At 38.8% G+C, this 22,037-nt stretch overlaps 1 protein-coding gene across 1 annotated transcript in view; it reads right to left on the bottom strand.

Moving 5' to 3' along the window:
• TNRC6B (trinucleotide repeat containing adaptor 6B) overlaps nucleotides 1–22,037 on the bottom strand; it is a 225,161-nt gene that overhangs the window by 65,782 nt on the left and 137,342 nt on the right. Inside the window, 2 exon segments of the mRNA XM_032492297.1 lie at nucleotides 234–255; nucleotides 5,721–5,808. Of these exon segments, the coding sequence (XP_032348188.1) occupies nucleotides 234–255; nucleotides 5,721–5,808 (110 nt within the window).

The following is a 22,037-nucleotide window of genomic DNA, read 5'->3' as shown; positions in this document are numbered from 1 at the left end:
TACTCTGTCTAATCTCTTTTCCTCTTTAAAAAAAAAAAAAAAAGTAAGGCCAACTAGAAACACTAGTATAAGTACTTTTAATTTGTTGTTACTGCTCTTCAGTGTTTGCAAATAAACAACTCTAATTACTCTACACCCACTCTCACCTATCAAGTGGACTGGAGGCTGAGTCAGCAAGAGTGTAAAATCTAAATGCAAGAGTATAAATCTCAAAAGGAAAAAAAAAGTCTTACCTTTGGTTTTTTGTTCCGTGACCTGTAAAATAAATTAACAGGCATAAGTAAGTGAGACTTGCTTTCTAAGTCAGTACTGTTATTGTAAGACTACTTTAATTCTGATAAGCATAATCCAAGCAGTCAGATACAAAGCTATAGTTAAAATTCAGAAAAAGTCCGTTCAGACATCCTTCTAAAGACAATGGGCATATGTCTAGCTATAAATTACATGAACATCATTATGAAGAATTCTAAAAATTATGACAAGAAGCATTCCACCTTCATTAAATGATAAAGTCCTTATACTGGGAATGCTGTTTCCCTTTTTTAAGAGAGTGGTTTTTTTTTAAACGTTTGGGGGAGGATAATTAGGTTGGTTTGTTTGTTTGTTTATTAGTAGAGGTACTGGGGATTGAACCCAGGAACTCACGCATGCTAGTCATGCACTCTACCACTGAGTCCCCCACCCCCCATTTCCCATTTTGACTGCTAGAATGAGAAAAGCAAATGGATGTGGCCCAGATGCAAAATTAACCATAGAAAGAAACAGAATCTCCAATGAGTATGGACTCAAACACTTGATTTCAAATCTAGAAAGCAAGAGTTTAAGGGTCCAAGCCCAGAGGCATCAGGGGTCACAGTAGGAGAAAAGGATTCAAAACCAAGCCATGCCACTTCCTGGCTATGTGATCTCAGTTTTCTATTTATCTGTTGAATGGAGATAATAACAGTATCTCCCTGCAAAGGATTATTATAAGGATTAAATCAGATATCTCATACTAATGCTTGAGAACTGTTTGCTATCACTATCAAAGTTTACGTAAAATAGCATGAAATACAGTAGTAAGACTGAAATATGTAAATTTTGAACAAATAAAGATTGCTTTGTTGAAGGTATTTCTTTATACAGTAACTAATACATCTCTGGAAGTGATTAACCTAAAAGATTGGACATGCTGAATATAATAACAGGTTTGGGGAGAGAGTGGAAATGATGATTAGGAGCCACATGGAAAACTGCTTCTGCTCTTAAGAGAGGAAAATAGACGAGGGCGCCTAATTATACATGCCCTGTAACATTAAAACATAACCACAAAAGGTCATGAACAAGAAAAACATTCCAAAGGCAATGCACCAGAATTCCAACAGGGGTTATATCACATTATTGAGATCATGGGTTATTTTGACCCCCTTTGCCCAACTATTAGTTAAGCTTCCAAAAAAAAACATTTTTATATTGGTTCTCCAATTCTTGTAATAAAAAGAATTCATATAGAAAAGAGGGGTTTGATTATTTGTGACTGGTAATCATACTGAGTTACTGCTATGGGTGTTCATGAAAACACACTCATCTTTGGAAGGCAAGTCCTGTTGCTAGACAGCCCACAGCACAATGGATTCCAGCACACCACTGAGTTCAACCATCTACTTGTATGACCTCCTATAGTGTTTCTTACATTCTTGCATTCAAAGACAAGCTAATTCTGCTGTACTGAATTTGTGGTAGGCAGCCTCTTAAAATGAATGTGTTCCCCAGTACTAACTGTTACAAAGCTCAATTCTACTGTATAATTTTTCTATAAGCCCATTTATCCAAGAATGAGTTGATTTGTATCTGCATACCAATTCCTTAAGACAATTTAAAGTTTCTACCACTATAAATATTTCTTAGAATGCCACTTGGAAGTCAATGCCTTCCCCAGCTGTAAGCGACAAATTCAACTAAAGTCAAACGTGTCTTAGAATGTCGGTTCTGGTAAGGGAGCTGCCCCCCGACGGTAAAGAGCATGTGCTCTGCCAACGCTAACAATGATCCTCTAGCAGCATCAGCCTAATGAATGTCAATGAAATCCTTCTTTGACACCTCTCTCATGAGTGGAAATCCAACACAGTATTTACTCAGTGATGGCTTGAGGAAGAGCAAATGGCCATAATCACCAAGCACAATGGAAAAGAAGCTTATGCTTAATTTCTATGCAGGAATAATTTAATGTGGCTTTAAATAAAAGTCAAATCTTTAAGAAAGAAAATTACATTGTCAGCACTCACTCCTGACCATTCACTTATTAAACAAATGTTTTCTGAGTAACGCTTCGGCACCAGGCACTGTCCTAGTTACTGGAAATACAAATATGAATAAAACCTTGAGAAACTCAGAGCCAGTCTAATGCGGAAGACAAACACGAAGAGATGATTATAAAGCAATGGGATAGGTTGTGAGAAAGATGTGGAAGCACTAAGAAGAGGCACTACACATGTTTGCTGACTGAATGAATGACCCCATAACAGAACCTCTGGCACATTCTTGACAGTTCTTTGCATCATAGCACATTTTCTGCCTCCTGGTTAAGGGGTTGTCTCTACAGTGAGGTTGGAAACCACTAAGACAGTCACATGGTGAGCTTTGTGCTCTCTTCTTAAAACTGCTAAATCAGAATCTAATTCTGAAATCACACAATGGTTCACTATGATAAAAAAAAAAATCAAAGGCCATGTGTCAGCCTAGATCCTGTATCAGCTAATTTAGAACATTTTTGAACAAAAATGATTGAATTTTTATTGTTTATTATTAACCATTTGAAATTTCATTTACAGTGATTTTCCTCTTTGCCATAACTCCTTAACCAGTTCCTAACGCAGATGCAAGTACAAGGGAGACTGTTCAGCTGTATGAATGAAATTCTCTGCATAAATAATGCCAATTTACTCTTGAATAAACACCACCTTTTATTTTAAATAATTTTGCTATTAGTGGGATCCACAGCAAAACTTTACAAATGCACATTTTATTAATCACTTCTAGTACTGACATTCCAGGTTAAAGAACATCTATGTGGAGAATGAAGATGGACTGTATGTTGCCTAAAATAATCACCCCATTTGGCATCTTCTTGTTACTAGTCTTTGCTTAAGCTCCCCAGTGTCCAGCTCATCAACCATGTATTCCCACAGACTGCAAAACCCAATTTTTGTACCGATTTAGTAGATGGAATGTGAATGCCCTAAAGGAAAGAAAGCCTTCACTGAGGGTCGCCCTCCCATCACTCCTGTAGAAGGTCAGTGTGTGCAGGTACAGGGGCAACACCCTGACACCCTACAGCTGGTGGACCTGCATATAATAACCTCAGTGACGTGGAATGTGGCTGTGTACACAAAGGCAAGTATAAAAAAAGCCTCCGGGTCATTATCTGACATTTTTATTCCGACTCTTTACTGTCATTAGAGAATTCCAACAAGCTCAGATTAGAAGCAACACATTAGAAGCAGGTACCCTGACAGCATGAAGATGTGACGGTGAGCACACCACTATTAATAGAAAGAGAAACAGAATTAAAAGCAGACAAAACTTTGAAGAGCACAGTAGTCTATTATAACACCAAACAGTAATTTTTAATTAAGACTTTCAATTAAGCCTTGAAGAAAAGATAAATTACATTTCACATGTTTGACGTGGCAGGATCATATGCAATCCAATTCAGAAAATATTTTCACTATTGTTTTTTATGCTGGCACTTCTGAATGATCTATTTCTTTTTTTTTTTTTTTAATAGAAGTATAGTTGATTTACAATGTTGTGCTGGTTTCTGGTGTATAGCAAAATACATATATATATTCTTTTTCATATTCTTTTCTACTATAGTTTATTATAAGATATTGAATAGAGTTCCCTGTGCTATACAGTAGGACTGTGTTGTTTACCTATTTTATATATAGTAGTTTGCATCTTCTAACCTCAAACTCCTAACTTATCCCTCCCCAGCCCCTTTCCCCTTTGGTAACCGGAAGTTTGTTTTCTATGTCTGTGAGTCAGTTTCTGTTTTGCAAATAAATTCATTTGTATCACTTTTTTTTAGACTCTACATATAAGTGGTATTACACGATATTTGTCTACCTGACTTACTTCACTTAGTATGGTAACTTCAAGGTCCACCCATGTTGCTGCAAATGGCATTATTTCATTCTTTTTTATGGCTGAGTAGTATTCAACTGTGTATATATACCACATCTTCTTTATCCAGTCATCTGTCGATAGACACTTGGGATGCTTCCGTGTCTTGGCTATTTCATATAGTGGTGCTATGAACACTGAGGTGCATGCATCTTGTCGAATTAGTTTCCCCTGGATAAATGTCCAGGAGTGGGATTGCTGGACTGTATGGTAATTCAATTTTCAGTTTTTTAAGGAATATCCCTACTGTTTCCATAGTGGTTGCACCAAACTACATTCCCACCAACAGTGTAGGAGGGTTTTCTTTTCTCCACATCCTCTCTAGCATTATTTGCAGACTTTTAATGATGGCCATTTTGACTGATGTGAGGTGACACCTCACTGTAGTTCTGATTTGCATTTCTCTAATAATTAATGATGTTCAGCATCTTTTCATGAGCCTATTGGCCATCTGTATGTTTTTTTTTTTTGGAAGGAATGTCTATTTGGTCTTCTGCTCCAAATGATCTATCTCAATAATTCAGAAAACTGAATTATGCGAACTGCTATATCCAGTGAGGCTGGGGAAACTTGTGTGTCCCTTATCCTTTGCATTGGCTTGTGTTCGAATGTCTCGAGTCTGGTCTAAATCTAAAGTTCCCTCTGAACTGTATAACAGTTTCCACCTCCCAAAACTTGGCTTCAATAACCTGGCACCGTAGCGGGGACCCTCACCTGCCTCATGGTGAGACCCTGCTTCCCAAGTGCTTCAGGTAGTGGTAAGAAGAACTGGAAGCAAAGTGATTCTGCCAGGCACTTTGCAAAGGCATCAAAGTAAGCCTGCTGAGCCAGAGCTGAGCCCAAGTCAGGTGATGCTAAAAGGGTAGTGAGGTGGGGAAGCAAGCTCAGACAATGGCCAGGGCAGAGGGGTGCACGCTTCAGGAGAGGGGGGCAGGGCAGGGAGGTCCAACCACTCTCTATTCCCAACAGTCCTGTCAGACAAACACTCCAATGAAGACTTGACAGTTGACAGCTGTCAGCCCTATGTCTTTTTTTCTTTTAGCATCTCTTTTTTCCCAAGCAAATTCCTCAAAGCCATGCAATACTATCTCCCCTAAAGCACCAAGGCAGGCCTACCTGACCCTCTTCAAGGAAGATTTCTTTATTGAATTATCAAAAGACACACTAAACGACAGTATTGTAGGTAGACCAAAAGGACAACATCAGGGCTAACTCTGGCAAGCTTTAAAAAGTTATCCTATAAGCTTGCTTAGAAAATGGAGATTAATTATGCTACAAATAAGGAAATATGAGAAGAGTTTAAATGTTGGTAACTCTCTTGCCTTTCTCAATATAATTTACTGTTGTTTTCATAAAATCAGCCATAACGTTATTTAACGTCTGCTTTATGGTAACAAATGTAGGTCTTTAATGTTCTCCCACTCTAAAATATTAAAACTTTCAAGTAAACTAAAGTTCCAAGTAGCATTGTTAAGATGTCAGGTGTCCAAGCCAAGGCAGTTACTGATTCTAGATGCTTGGCAGATGTAAATACAGACTTAATTGATTAAACCCACCTTCTGAGTGGCTTCTTTTTTCTTTTTATCCTCTTTCTTCCTTTTCTTGTCTTCCATTAACTGTTCTTCCCTTTCTTGCTCCTTCTCTCTGTAAAAGTCACGTCACACCACAAGGTTAAACATCTTATATTCACAATCTATTTGTGTAGCAAATTAAATGCTTATAGATGGTGTGCAAAGCGACAAATATTTCATCTCTGACTGAGCACAGTATTCTACTTAAACTAGGAGGATGAATAACACTCACCAAATTTAGTTATCCACTTATTTTGGTTTGTCACCTCTTTTGCAAAACATGACATTAAGTTTGGTTTTTAAAAGCCCATTAAAGTGGGCTTTTGTAATATCTTCCTAAACAAACACACACACACACATTGAATGGATTTCCACTCAGCAAAGAACCTAATTTGAATACATGACAACCAACGTCCAGTTGGCTTCCGACAATATTTCTCACAAATAATGCTGAATATATTAATTCAGTTATAGTACACAGGTGTTTATCATAATCTAGGTGTTTTCCCATGACATCTTCAGAGAGGTGAACATAAAACCCTATGTTCTAAATTTCGTATTTTTCTTCTACATTATTAATAATGTATATTTTACATGTTTTCTACTTGTGTTCTTAAGGTTCTTAAGGTCACACCAAGTGTCCATAAATCCATGTATTCCCTCCCTATTGTGTGAGTTCACAGCTGCATCCTCCTGCACTCCTGATCAGCAATTAAGATGATCAGGTTTTGCTCCTTTCAATTAAAATAAAAATATTACACAAAAATAAACATTCTAGTTGAAGAAATATGTTGAATCTTAAGAAATTAAGATAATGTAATTTATACCTCATATTCGAAAAATAACTGTAAAATGTAATATTTATTCTAATATATTATACCATATACTATTATGTATAGTCTAATATTCTAATATAACGTATGTGTATTTTTTAATGGATGTACTGGGGATTGAACCAGTGAGCTCTACCACTAAGCTATAACCCCCATCCCCTAGTGTAACATATATAGACTGCTGCCAACTTCTACTTCTATGTATCAACTGGAAAAAAATGCATAAACAACTAACAGCTGGTGTAATTTCAAAGCTCAAGGCAGGACACCCCAGACATCACACTTACTGAATTTCAGAGCTTGAAGAAGAGTCAGAGTCCTAGCTCCCAGTTCCCCAACTACTGAACAGATACTGCCTGCATACTAGTGATTTTAGGAGATACAACACATCAAATCCATGGTTTCACAGACACCACCTAGATAAAGGCTAAGTTAAGTCAGACAAATCAAAAGAAAAATGCTAAATGTTTGCAGACATGGCAAAAATCACAAAGATGGTTTGTGAAGGACTCAAGTTTGGGGAGTGGAACTCATCCAGCCTACATAAAAGGAACTCAGGACCAACACTGAGGCACACTCTCATGGATAGGTAAACAATGTTTTACTTACAGAAAACAGGAACTAAATAATAACAGAAGTGTTTTACCTGCATATTAAGTTTTTAGTGGATCCTGTCTACATTCACAAATACTGCCCTTTCTCTCTCCTCACAGAAGGAGATGTGTATATATGCCTCTGGGCATAAATATACAAAAGCCTAAAGTGTACAATTCACACACACTCTCCAAGCCACTAAAATTTTTAAAATACAATCAAGGAGGAGATTTTATTGTAACTTCCTTGGGTTTAAGGCTGGATTTCTTTGGAGTCAGATAATGTGTACATCGGCCCAAGAGTGAAGTTCTTGGTGAAAATCCACTTGCAACCGGGCATTACTTTAAGAAAATGGATTTACGAAAGTTGGCAAGATAGATGTTGACCATCTAAGGTAGGCTGGCCACAGATCCTGTTATATTTGGCTCCCACAGCCTCTTGCTTCCTCTGGCTGCAAATGGAAGAAGACAAGGTTCCTCATGACCCAGTTACTGTTACTTGGTTTCCGTATTTTAAAGAAAAACTGACTATAGAAGAAAAGCAACCACAGCCTGAATATCTCCTGTTTAAATACCTGATGCTCTAAAAAGTAAAGTTGAAAAACTAAAAGTTTATTTTAAAAATGCAACGTAAAAAAAAAAAAAAAAGCAGTAAGTCTTTAATGAGACACGTTCTTAAAAAACAACTAACCTTTTCAAATATTTTTTTCCTATAAACAGGTAATTCAGGGAAAGGGATTGAAATTTATGTTCACTACAAGCAGATTTATTTCCAAAACAAATATTTTTCAAAGCTTTCCAGGAGACAGGCTGTGCTTTCACCCTGATCTTTTACTGTGTATGTTGGTAGAATTGAGTCTTCTCTTTAAATTTCACTTTCTTAGGAAGAATCTATTTTCTCAAACCAAACCTGACTTAAAAACCTACCATTCACTTAAAAATGAATCAAAAAGTTTGGGGTTCACCTTTCTTCTAATTCAATTGTGCTCTATCTTGGCTGCACATTAGCAACATTTGGGGAGCTTTGAACTATCTCTGTGCTGCACCAGAGCCCAGTAGGGGTGATGAGGGCATCCACACAGGGAAGGCATCTATGGTGGTGCTGATGGGAGCTCAGTTATATACAGGGGGTTGATCAGTAAGTAAATATATTAAGAATGAAGAGGAGTTATCAAAATGGAAAAGGAGAAAACTGAAATGAACCCTGTGGAGTTGGATCAGAAGTAGTCATTGACATGAGCTCATTAATTGTAATACATAGGGACAGACATAACAAAAAAAGTAGATGTAACGTTGCATGCCTATATGTGTATATTCCTTCATGTATTCAAATGCACACACACTTATTCCCTAGCTCTATCAATGAGAGGGCTTGGGAACAAGCAACATCTAAATACTGTAGCTATGAACACACCTCGAACCCAGATTATGGCTTCTAAATATCATTCTTCACAAAGAGAACTAGAGTTTTTTGGGAAAAAAACTATTTGGGGGCTACAACATGGAAAGTAGAAAAGGAGTCTGGAATGCTTGTTTGCCAAGAAGCAAGGAAACCTTCAACAAATGATGGGACATGTCAACTGGTCACAGAAACTAGTTTGAAGGGGCTCCTACAAACTAAATCTGGGACAGTATGAGCATAAAAATAAATACTGACAGTAACAGACTATAAGCTATTGCATAAAATAGGAAAACGTGAGTCCTTACAGGTAGAATCAAGTAAATGAGTACATTAAAAATGACAAGAAATGTAATATTCTCATAGTTTTAAAGCACCACACCATAAAAATACTTATTAATTATAAAGGAAAAAACAGTAATTATATGGAGGAGAAGCCTGGCAGATACCACCTTAATCAAGTAGTTCAGGTGAACATCAACAGTGGTACAAACTAAAATCATGAGCTACCTGATAGCATGCTCTGAGAATCAGCATCACTTCTATGATATTTCTCTCAAATATACACAGTCTGAATATCATCACAAGGAAACATCAGACAACCCCAAATGGAGAGACATTTTAGAAAAAACTGATTGGCAATCTTCAAAAGTTCCAAGGTCATCAGCACCAAGGAAAGACTGAGCACCTGTCCAAAATGGAAGGAGTCTAAAGACATACAACCACCAAGTGCTGAGTGCGATCCTTTTGCTATAAAGACCAATACTGGGGCAAATGTTAAACCTTGAGTAGGGGCTGAAGATTAAATGATACTAATGTATCAGCGTTGATATTTTTTTTTGACGCTTGTACTGTGGATATACAGGAGAATGTTTTTGTTTTTTAGAAATACATTAAAGTATTGTGGAAGGGATGCAGGGATGAGACACTGGGTCAGCAATTTATTGTTAAATGATTCAAGGGAAAAAGTACTGCGTTTTTTCCAGAAATCATACTTGCAACTTTTTGTAAGTTCAAGGTTGTTTCCAAAAACAAAACAAAATCCAAAAAACAAACATCAACAAAACCATTACCCAGGGAATACTCCAGGTGGATTACAGAGGAATTGCTGGTTGTTTTTTTTTTTTTTAAAGCCTCCCTGCCCACCAAGTGGGTTCTAAGATGTAGCCAGAGTGGAGAACCACAGCTCTAAATTCTTGTGTTTAAGCCTACAATTTAATATGTACCTATAATACCTCAAAAATCACACCTCCCGTACAACAATCAAATACAAACGCTAGGAGAGTAGGAGGGTCTCACTTAACCCTTCAATGCTTCTAGATCTGGAAGCAGGAGAAATCACCGATACTGTCTTTCCTATCTAAACACACAGCCTGATGCAAGTGTGAACACTGTAATCCAGAATAAATCTAGAATGGTAAAAAGCCAAAATTACTCTAAAAAATGTCTAAGGTGAGGAAAATACAACAGTGTTTCCTTCTTTCTTCTTTTAAGCAAATAACCATTAGCTGCAAGAAATATGTACAAGTAACTTGTTTTTGAGAAAGGCAGTATTTGAATAAAAGGGGAAATAGCCAATATTCACCTGAACTGAGGCAGAGCAAGACTCCTGTTCCACGTGTAAGATCAGAACACCGGATCTCGTGTAAGATCAGAACACCGGATCTCGGAAGCAACAGGCTTGCAGGAATGAAACCTACTGTCTTTGAAAGGATCTGAGACCATGCCAGATAAGTTAAGAGCTGTAACATCTGGGTGACAACTCCCTAGAGCTGACATTCAAGGCCATTCACAGTACAGTTCCAAATTCCACATTTCCCTCAACCATTCTGCATACCTGACACAAAAGGTTTCTTCCTTTTTGTTGCCCAAGTCCTGGCTCAATAACCATCTGCTCCAACAAGGCTTCCCCGACAATCCCAATTCGTAAGAAGTTCACGCTCCTCTGCATACCCCACCACCTCTGCCCTGCCTCTTGTCTGGCTCTGGAGGGGCCGCAAGGCAGAGGCTATCAGTCACTGGCAGCACCAGAGCCATAAAATGACTTTTCTGTAGCATGGCTGCTTTGACCAGGGCTCTGGGAATAAGACTGGTTTAGGGGCTCCTCTGTGTTTCACTTTCCTTCTACCAGGATGCCCCAGGAACTAATCCATTCCTTCAACAAACATTTATTGGGTACCTAACACGAGCCAGGCACTTTTCTAAACATTGGAGACACAGCAGTTACAAAACCAAACCCCAGTTCTCAGGAGGTTTACCGTCTAGTGGGGGAGACAGGCAACAACCAAACAAGACACACAATAAAGCACATGTATAAAATACACATTTCAGGTGGTAACAAGTGCCCTGCCGAGGACAGGGCAGGGTAAGCTGATGGAGAAGAACAGGCAGGAAAGAGGGTACCACCTTACATATGATGGTTAGAAATGGCCTCTCTGATACGGCGGCCTAAGAATGGAGACCCAGGGAGGTGAGGGATATGTGGCTATCTGGGAGAGAGCATTCCAGACAGAGGGGACAGCGAGTGTAAAGGAATGACACTGGTGTGCTTGGCAAGGAGGCTGGCGCAGAGGCAGTAAGGGAGACGGCAGCAGATGAGGTCAGAGAGGTGGCAGGGCTCTCCTGAGAGTGACTGCAGTCTTCAAACTAACCCGGACACACCTTCCGTAAGGAGCCAAACTGGGACTGGTGTACACGCACAGAAACCAACACTTCCAACACCTCTTGTCCTCACCTCCAATTAAAAGGCCTGTTTCTCCCCTCGGTGTCAATATTTCAAGAGCCCCTGCTTCTGTCCATGGAGGGGCCAGCACACCTCCCCAAGAGCACCAACCGTACTGCGGAACAGCGAGCCAAGCATGCCTGTGTTTGCCACCAGTGACATCTCTGGATGCAGGGGAGCTGATCTTACTCTCCTTCTTACCACATGTACCAAGCACAGGCACCAGGATGCACGAGGCCCTCCATTCAACATTACCAAAATGCATGATTACAGAGCAAGTGATGCTTTTCTATCCCTTCCAGGGCACATGTGTCAAAATAAAAGCCTCAAAACAACTAATTAAGTCACTTAACAAACATGCACTGAGTTACTATTCCAAGTCAGGCAGTGACCTAGGCACTGGGGATTTAACAGCGAGTGAGACAGTCCCTGCCCTCAGGGGGACTGACGGTGTAAACAGAGACAAACACAATGGCAGGAAATCATTACAAATGCCATGAAGAAAATAAAGCTGGGAAAGCAGCTAGAGAGTGACCAAGAGGGAAGGGGCAGGGAAGACAGTGTGCTAGCTTACACAAATGTTCGCAGAAGGCCTCTCTGAGGCAGCAAGAGACCGAAATGAAGAGAACGATCTGGGAGAAGGGACATCGACCCGGCAGGGAGAATGCTAAGAACACGGGTCCCGAGATGGGAGGGTGGTGGTGAATTTGGGGCTTTATTTTGGGGGAGAGGGATACTCCTCTCATTCCCTCCCCTCCCTTCACAGCAATCCCCCACACATACCCTCCAGAGCTTTCTGTGCTTATTATTTTTTTTTTTTTTGGTTTTTAAAAAATTTTTATTATTTATTTTTTTTAAGGGGTAGGTAGTTAGGTTTACTTATTTATTTGTTTTTAGAAAAGGTACTGGGATTGAACCCAGGACCTTGTGTATGCTGAGCATATGCTCTACCACTTGAGCTAGCCCCCACTCACTAAATTATACATTTTTTTAACATTTTTTAATTGAGTTATAGTCATTTTACAATGTTGTGTTCTGTGCTTACTTTGTAATAGTCCTCACTCATCTCTCTGCGCCCACTCGACGCCAAGCACTGTGTCGGGGGTGGGGTGAGCGGGCGGTTGGCAGCAAACAAGATGCCGTGCTACTCGCCCTCCTGGAGCTCTTAGTGCACATTTTTAAACAGCTACATCTCGCCTCACAACTCAGACATCTTCAAGGAAGGAAGCTCTGCTCCTGCTCTGCCCTCCATCTTCATCACCACTTCAGGGTACTCTGAAAACAGCTTACAGCGTATTCAGTGTTTTGAAAGCACCAGAACCTTGGATATGTGAATTAATGGCTTATGGTAATCCAGTTGAGAGATTAACTTCTCCTTACAAACCAGCATCATGACCAGTGGTTCCTGAATTAATGTGCCCCAAGTCCATCATACCTCAGGCATCAAGCAGAGGCAGGGCTAACAATTTCATCCTTGAAAGCAGTAATCACCAACATGCTGACTGGAGTGAAAATTACCTAAGAACCTCAATTCAGCTAAACAGACAGGGTTCATCTTGACAGGAAAATGTCTCCAGAGATAGAGTATCTTCCTTTTCTTTAAGGTGGGGATAACTGGCCACACCACCATAAACACCTGGTGCTCTCTGGTCAGTAAGTGTGGTGTCACCCTTGGTCCTAGTTCATAACGAACTCTACACAATTGAGGCAGGCAGACAGAGTCAAACAGATACAACAGATCCAGCTGCCATATGGAACATGCCAGAAGCAAACCAGTACTGTAACAAAACAAGCTATTAATACATCAACATCTTGGATCAATCTCTGGGGAATTATGGCAAGTGACAAAAGCCAACCCCAAAAGTTATGTACTGTATGATTCTACTTATACAACGTTTCTGAAATGACAAGTAGTTGTCAGGAGTTGCCAGGGGGTTGTGGTCGGGTGAGGCAGGGCGTCATTAGTGGTCCTTGTGGTGATGTAACTCTTCTGTATCTTGATAGTGGTGGTGGATACATGAACCTTCATGTGATACATAAAACTAAACAGTACATACACAACTAAGTACACGAGAAACTGGCGGGATTTAAATAAGATCAGTGAGTTGTCTGAGTCAGTATCTTGGTGATACTGTACTATGGTTCTGCAAGAAGAAAATGTTGGCAGAAACTGGGTAAAGGGCACCTGGAATCTCTATGTGTTTATTTTTTTTTTTACAATTGCATGTGAATCTACAATTATCTCAATAAAAATTTTAATTAAAAAAGAGAGCCTCCAACATTGACTCATCTTTTAGTCATCTGTTTAAAATTTTTTCAAGGATTTCTATTTTAAACAACTCTTTATGAAAATCACACAAGAGTCAAAAAAGAATTTTAGAAATCACGTTAGTCCTGACATTCACAGAAATGCATTTCCAAAAATATTCTAGAACCTACACTTCACCCTAAATATTCATATTGTTACAGTTTTATCAATCAAGCTTCCTTGTGTCTTAAGTACATTAAATACATGACAAACATACACCACAGGGTATTTAAAATATTCCTCTACCACATCATTCATAATCTCATTTACTGAGAATTTTAGTGCTATAATAGTAATAAAACTCATTCTTTGACTTTGTGGTGGATGAGTGCATCAACTCAGTCAACACCAATTCCAAACCCTTCTGGCCTACTTCCCAGACTTCCTTCAGCTCGAGATTCAAATGTGACTTATGTTTTGCCAATAAGCTGCACTTGTGCATGACTTTAATAGGAAAACTGACAGGGTGCGGGGCACCCCTCTTCTCAGGGAGCAGACACGCTGTGGTCCTGGAGCCGAAACCTACAACAGCAGTTTCCTGAATGTACAGGAAGGGGAAAAAGCTCTCGTGGGGCCCCCTGTTCAAGGTGGATTCCCAAGGATCTGTGAGATACTATCACTATTTAATAAACCCTTGGCACCCGTGAGAGTAAATTCTGTCGTCTGCACACTGAGAACTCTGTCCGACACAGATTTACATACACTTTCCAAAGCACATCTAATACATGTGACTTGTACAGACATTTATTTCCTTAAGAGACAAATGGTAATCTTGGCAATTTATAAAACAGTAAGAAAATAACTGGGCACAAAACTATTAACAATCATAACCAATTAAGGATTAATGATACCAAACACATGTTTGGAGTGAGGAAAATTTACAAAAGTAAGGCAATGAAAAGAATTAAGCATAGTGCTTGAAGTATCCACTTAGATTGTTTTTAATTAAAAATGCACACAAAAAGAGAGCATGTTGGAATAAATCCATTCCGGCAGAGGAAATTACATAGTAGGGTACTCCAAACATTCATGTTGGATTTGTTCTTAACATTTTTTCATTTGCTGGATCTGACTGACGGAATTTAATGGGATGCTAATGTAATTTACACATGATATTAAATTAGTAGACAAGGCCAAACAGCACTGAGGCATAAAAATCATTCTAATACTGAGTGGCTCATAGAAAGAAAACAGTAACATTAAACCTAGAAAAATTAAGGTAAAGATATTTTTCATTAATTTAGAGGGATGCAGAAATTTCTCCTGCCTTCAGCTGCATCATGAACAGGATAGGCAATTCTTTTGTATGTTAACAAAATGAACACGGTTCCTTCTACATATAAGGGTTACCTTCCTATATAAGGTGGTGTAAAGCAATGCTTCTCAAACTTTGATGGGAATTTTGTTAACATAAAGATTCTTACTCAGTAGGTGTGGGTTGGGGCCTACAATTCTTCATCTCTAACAAGCTGCTGGTCCTTGGACCTTACTGTGAATAGCACAGGTATAACTGGTTGTTCTTTCCAAGGAAATCTGGAATTGTAGCTATTTTTCAAGGATAAATATTAACCTCTTTAACATCAAGCTTATGCCTTGTTATTCCCATCTGTGTTTCAGCGCCAAATTACAGGGTAATCTTCATAAAGATATATTAAAAGTCAGTTAAACAACTTGTGTAATACTAAAAATGCATGAAATTGAATTGAAACAATTACATCAGGAATACCTAAGAGCAAATCGATGCGTGCAAAAAACCCGTACGACAGCAAACGTACGGCAACAGTAGTTGAAAGGGGCCACCAACTGCAGGGGACACGCAGATTTCAGGACATCAAGCCTGAAAAGAATCTGAGTTTCAGAATCAACGAAATATGGCAATAATATTTTTACATACATAGCCTCTGACTCTAAGCTCCTCACAACTTCCCCCTACTTTCCGTATTTGATGAACATGCAAGGAATAGGTTTATTTCGAGTATTACTCACAGCAAATAAAGGAAGACAATATATTTAAAAGAACTTGTTTTCACTTTCAGAAATTTCATGGGGAAAAAGCCGTAACCAACGATACGGGAGGTTTCCCCCCACAAAACCCTTACGGGTTAGAATGGTGCTTGAGGAACATGTAGTTTGAAATGACTCTTCTTATCCCTCACAGACTCCGGCCACGCAGCCCAGCGATCTCTAACAAAGGAAATTCACACAAGCCCTTCTCCTCAGTCTTAGTGCAGCTGTGCACGAAGTTCTCTCTGTTTGGAACCTGCTTCCTTACAGTTTTCATTCATTGGTCCCAAGCCTCCCTTTTCAGACCACACAGAATAAGCCTCCTAAATCAGTATCTGTAGTCATCCAGCATGCATCCCTGAGGCATTCTCAGTTTCTTTAAACATTCCACATGTGACCTGGCTTTCTATCCCCTCACCACTGGGGTCATTATCTCCTAGTCATGTTCCAGTTTGTCTACACTCATCCAATTATTGGGTAAAGCAGCACCAAATAGAGTAGGCCTGCTACTTCCTTGTCCCAGATAATATATCATTGCCAATACAAAGCCCATCTGCCTTCTTAGAAATCACATCTTTCTGAGTTACCACCACCTAACACCCCTATTTTTCCCAGTATTGCTAAGTTCTCCATGACTGGGTGCAGGCTCATTTGTGTATCTTTATTAACGCCTTCTGTGCCCTCTGGCACTATCGCTTTTGACAGCCTTCCCTGCACTGCAGGGAAAGGCCTGGAACAGCATCTTCCAGAATCCCATTCTCCATTTGTTCTAGGTTACAAACAGCCAATGAGAGGCTCCCATCTGATCTGGAAGGCAGAAGCCAGAATTCTCTGAAAATAGCTGCAAGCATTTACACAGGCAGCAGCAGACAGGACTCTTCACTTTTACAGCAGCTTCCAGATGAACTAAAGCCATAGTGGAGTGGCAAGCAGCTATCACTGCTCCCGGGGAACCCGGCACTCTAAATTCAGCAATAACTGGCTCCCTGTATTTTCGCCCCTCAGACTCTAATGTTGTGTGAACTTCTAATTCTCTGTATTAAAACCTTTCCTTCTTGGAAAATACAACAGATTCTGCAAAAAAAGGAACCAGAATTAATAAGTGACTTTAGCAAGGTTGCAGGATATAAGATTAATATATAAAATCATTTCTACTTCTATATACTAGCAAAAACAATCAGAAACAAATTTTTAAAAAATCCTATTTATAAGTAGCATCAAAACCTATGAAACACTTAGGGATAAATTTGTTTAAAATGTCCAATTCATGCACACTGAAAATTGTAACACATTTAAAAAACCTAAGTAAGTAGAGAGATATACTGTGTTCATGGACTGGAAGACTCAGCATTATTATGATGTTGATTCTTCCAAAACTATAGATTTAACATAATCCCTATTAAAATCCCAGCGTTTTTTTTTTTTTTTTTGGTAGAAACTGACAACTTCCTTTTAAAATTCGTAAGGACTCAGAATAGCCAACAAGTTTAAAAAAAAAAAAAGTTGGAGGACTTATACAACCTGACACACAGACTTTTAATAAAATACAGAAATCAAGACAGTATTGACATCGACATTCAAAAAGTTCAGTGGGCTAGAAGAGATGCAAGAAATTGATCGACACAGAAATGGACAATTGACTTTTGAAAAAGTTGCAAAGGCAATTCAGCAATGAAAGGATAGTCTGTTTTCAACAAATGGTGCTGTAGCAACTGAATAGCTGTATGTTAAAAAAAAAAAAGAGAGAGGGAGAGAGAAAGAGCCTCAACCTATACCTTATACTACATACAAAAATTAACTCAAGATGGATTACAGACCTAAATATAAAACTAAAAGAAAATACAGGAAAGAAAATCTTTGTGACGTTGAGTTAGGCAAAATTATTTCTTAGCTACAATACCAAAAGCACAATCCATAACAAAAAAAATAAATTTGATTTGTCAAAATTAAGAATTTCTGCTCTCCAAAAGATGCTGTTAAGAGAACAAAAAAGAGCAGCAGACTGGGAGATGATACTCAAAAATCACTTATAAAGAATCTGTGGTCCAGATATATAAAGAACTCTTCAAACAATAATAAGAAAACAACCCAATGGCTTAAATGGGCAAAAGACTTGAACAGACACTTCACCAAAGAAGATATACAGATATGGCAAATAAGCACATAAAAAAATGCTCAACATTACCAATCATTAAGAAAAGATAAATTAAAGCCACAATCAGATGGTATCACATACATACTTATGAGAATGCCCAAAATTAAAAAGACTGACCATACCAAGTTTGGGCAACTGGAACTCTCTCTGAGTGGGAATGTACAATGGTAAACAGTTTGGAAGTTTCCTAAAAAGTTACACACCTACCACATGACCCAGCCTTTCCTCGCCTAGGTATTTACCCTGGAGAAAAGCAAGCATGCATCCAGTGCAAAGACTTCTAAATGAATATTCATAGCAGCTTTATTTGTAAGAGCTGAAAACTAAAAACTACTCAACTGAGCATCAAGAGATGAATGCATCAACAAATTGTGGTACTGCATACAACGAAATACTTCTCAGCAATAAGAGCAATGAACTACTGATACATACAGCATGGATAAATCTCAAAATAATTATACTGAATAAAAGAAGCCAGGCAACAAGTACTGTTATGTTCCATTTGTATATAATTCTAGAAAACACAATCTAATCTTTAGTGGCACAAAGGAGATCAGTGGTGATCTGGGGTTGGGAAAGGGCAGGGAAGGTTGGGAAGGAGGACTGACAAATGGGCACAAAGGGACTTTGGGGGATAAAGGATACATTCATTATCATTTGTACACATAGTTCAAAACTTAGTACATTATGAACACATTGAAGGTAAGCAGTTTATTATATATCAATTATACTTCAACAAGGGGCTGAAGTAAAAGTAAAAAAATGAAAGAAAAAGGAAAAAAAACCTCTCCTACATGGAACATCCAGAACGGCCTGTTTCCTGACAGAGCCCTGACTGATACACCAGGATAACTGAGACCTCTTTATCAGGCGAAATTTCACCCAGTTCCCTAAGATGGCAAATCTTTACATTGGTGCTTCTGCGTGGATGATGTTCCTGTGGGTATCAAGTTTCATTTTTAAATGCAATGAAGCCTCCTGTAAAAGAAAGCTTAGTAAGTCAAATGTCTGAACTTTAAGACTTTTACATTTCATTGCTTTAACTCTCTGGATTGTTACAAACTACCAGCATGTTCACAGGGATTTTTTTCTCCTCAAGTTTCCATTCATTTGGTAACACCTATGTAGGATGTTTATGTTGTAACTCTGAATCAAATCTGCTGATTTTTCAACCATTCTTTTGGTTTTGCTTGCTTCAAGCTAAGCTTCTTCTGGCTCAAAAGACCCCTTAGGTTTTAATGGGCTAAGATTTGGTGAATAAATCTTTGTTAACACCATCTCATGTTTTACTCCTGAAAGTACTTTCCCACACACTACAATTAGTATGCCAGGCTCCTAAAGACAGCCTAAAATTAGGAGCAGTTTTACAAATACCCAAACAGGCTAAGGAGCAGCATCATGAGGGCTACACCATATACTCTAATATTTATATCCTGGAACCACTAAAACCATATTTAAACCTTAAGGGCCAGACAAACGCACAAAAGCCAGAGATGCACTCTACTCTAAGCATTCAACAGCAAAGAAAGCAAAAAGAAATGAGGTATCAGAGTCCAAGAGAGGGTTCTAGAAATCACTACAGAACAGTGATGAAACATGGTTCCTCAGCAGAAAAGAAAGTAAGAGTGTCAACCAGAATCCACAGTTGGGAGGCACCTGTTATTCAGAAGAACCAACAACTTACAAACAGCAGACAGCAGGGCTGCTCTCACAAGCATTTAGGTGCTCTCGTTTTTATGTTGCTCTCCCCCACTTCTTTGCCTGCTTCCAGGCATGGTTCAACACAATTATTATACTAACAGAATAAATAATAACTGACCTTTGAAATCAATATGATAGCTAGCAATTCAACCAAAATTGCAGGAAGTTAAAACTCCATTAAAAGGCAATTTTAAAGCAGTAAAACGTGATGTATGACTGTAAGAGCATGTGGTACTCAAATGTACCAAGGGGGGCTCAGTGGCTCGGACATCACAATGCCTGAAGTGCTTCAAATGTGTCCCCCCACAGCAGGGCCCCATCTCTGAAGATGCTGACTCAGAAGCTGTCTTCTGAGGTTTGGACCCTGTGTGTGCACTCTCCATGGAGAGATCTGGAAGGTTTGGAGAGGTTCTGGGAGCTCTGCTGCCTACCTACACAGTAGAAGGGAGGTGGGCAGTGAGTGCCCTCAACTGGGAGCCATTACCCTCGGGCTCTGGACCCCGCCTTCCAACTGACCAAGCCATTTTCTCGGGGCTACACTCACACACAGAGGAAATGGGGCTAAGTAATATGCACGAAAATCTTTAAAAGCATTACTCAGATCTAAGAGGGGGGTGGGAATTCAAACAATAATCCATTTTGGCTCCTCTCTATATGTTGGGCTGACGTGCACCACGTTGGCAAAGAGGCAAGGTTGGAGGGGTCTTGTCATAGTGCAGGCCACCAGGGAAAGTGATTTTTGCATATCTTTCTAGATCTGTGCCCTAAGAGAAAGCCAAGCATTTTATTTAGAAATTAAACGGAACAGATTTGGCCTTTCTTCAGAGATCACACAGTACCTACCTCAAACAAGTGAGACAGGCAGTGTGTAAGCTCCCTGATTACACTGTATCACTACCATTTTATTAAGTTTGTGCCTGTTATTCTAATTCTGGAAATCCTCTAAGAAAGGGTGCTATTTGTGACACTTATCTTGGTACTGAAAAATTAGCAAAGAAGGAAATCAATTCTGAATTCAGAATGCCACAGGTGACAGTCGTACCCTACTTCTCAATGCTCTTAATTCGTGCTCTGTTTTCAGAATAGTAAAAATGGAAAGTCGTGTTCTTGTGTGCCAGTTGTCATTTAAAGTCAGCAAGCTGAATGATAGTAATTGAATTACCTTGAGAGAAATGTATATTTCTGAAAGATAAGCATGTTTAATGTTAATAATTAACCAACTACAGAGTAAAGATAACTCATGAACTTACATGACCCAATTCTTCAACTAAAATTAGGTAACAGTGGGGAAAGTGACTCAAAATTTTAAATATGATTTATATACAGCCTTTTGGTAACAACTAAGCCAACACATACCCGTGTTTGATGCTTCAAGATCAGATACAGGATGCCTAATTCCATTTAAGATAATACTCAAGTCTCTATATACAGTTTTGTACCTAATTTTTACTTAGGTAACTCAAAAAATTTGAGAGACTTGTAAGATTTTAGGAAAATTTTTAGAGACCGTTGTAATCTTTAACAGCATTACTCAAATCTAAGGAATTTCAAATCCATTCTTTTAATAATCTCAGTAATAGCTATGTGTAAATAGCATGTTTTTCTGAGAGAATCCTTAAGTTTCCCTTCAACAAGAGATCAAGATCTTTTTTTTTTCCTCTTTTAGTTAAGAATTATGCTTTCTGTATGTCACTTGAGTCTAGGGATGCTCAACGAACGCATGCAGTATTTCTGTATTTTGTTGTTGTTTCAGGACCCTTAGTTTCCAGCATCTTCAAAGTTCTTTAGATTTCATCCACAATCCCATATCCAAGCATGGTCAATTACAACAAGCAGAGCCCTCTACCAAGGTCTCCAGGTAAATAGAGAACACACAGGATTTGAAGTCTGACAGCTTCAAGATCAAATTATAGGTATCCTGGGTCTCAGACACTAATGGTAGAACTTGGGCAAATTATCTGGCTTCTAAGTCAGTTTCTGTATCTATAAAATGGGGTTATCCCATTTACCTTGAAGAGTGGCTGTACTGATTATAGATGATGGATGGAAAGCACCTAACAATACCTAGCCCATGGCAGCAGTATCCTTCCCCTTCTCCTCCATATCAAGCATATAGTATGCATAAAGCACCAGAGATGGGGTTATGGGTAACATACAAAGAGGTATGAGACACACTCAAGAACCACAACTCTCCATAAAATAGATCGTTACCTCACACCTTACATGAAAATCAACTGCAGATAAAGGAAACGTTTAAATGTAAAGGAAAGAAAGAAGAAAGGAAACCATTAAAGCGCTGAAGATGGACAGCCGCACATAACTCAATGAAGTTAGAACACTCCCTCGTACCATATACAAAAATAAACTCAAAATGGCTTGAAGACTTAAACGTAGACAGGACACCATAAATCTCCTAGAAGAGAATATAGGCAAAACATTCTCTGACATAAATTGTAGCAATGTTCTCTTAGGTCAGTCTACCAAGGCAACAGAAATAAAAGCAAAAATAAACAGGATCCAATTAAACTTATAAGCTTTTGCACAGCTAAGGATACCATCAACAAAATGAAAAGAGAACCTATAGAAT

Source organism: Camelus ferus, chromosome 12 (genome assembly GCF_009834535.1).
Source record: "Camelus ferus isolate YT-003-E chromosome 12, BCGSAC_Cfer_1.0, whole genome shotgun sequence".
NCBI classification, from domain to species: Eukaryota; Metazoa; Chordata; class Mammalia; order Artiodactyla; family Camelidae; genus Camelus; species Camelus ferus.
This window is presented reverse-complemented; position numbering and strand designations above follow the sequence as displayed.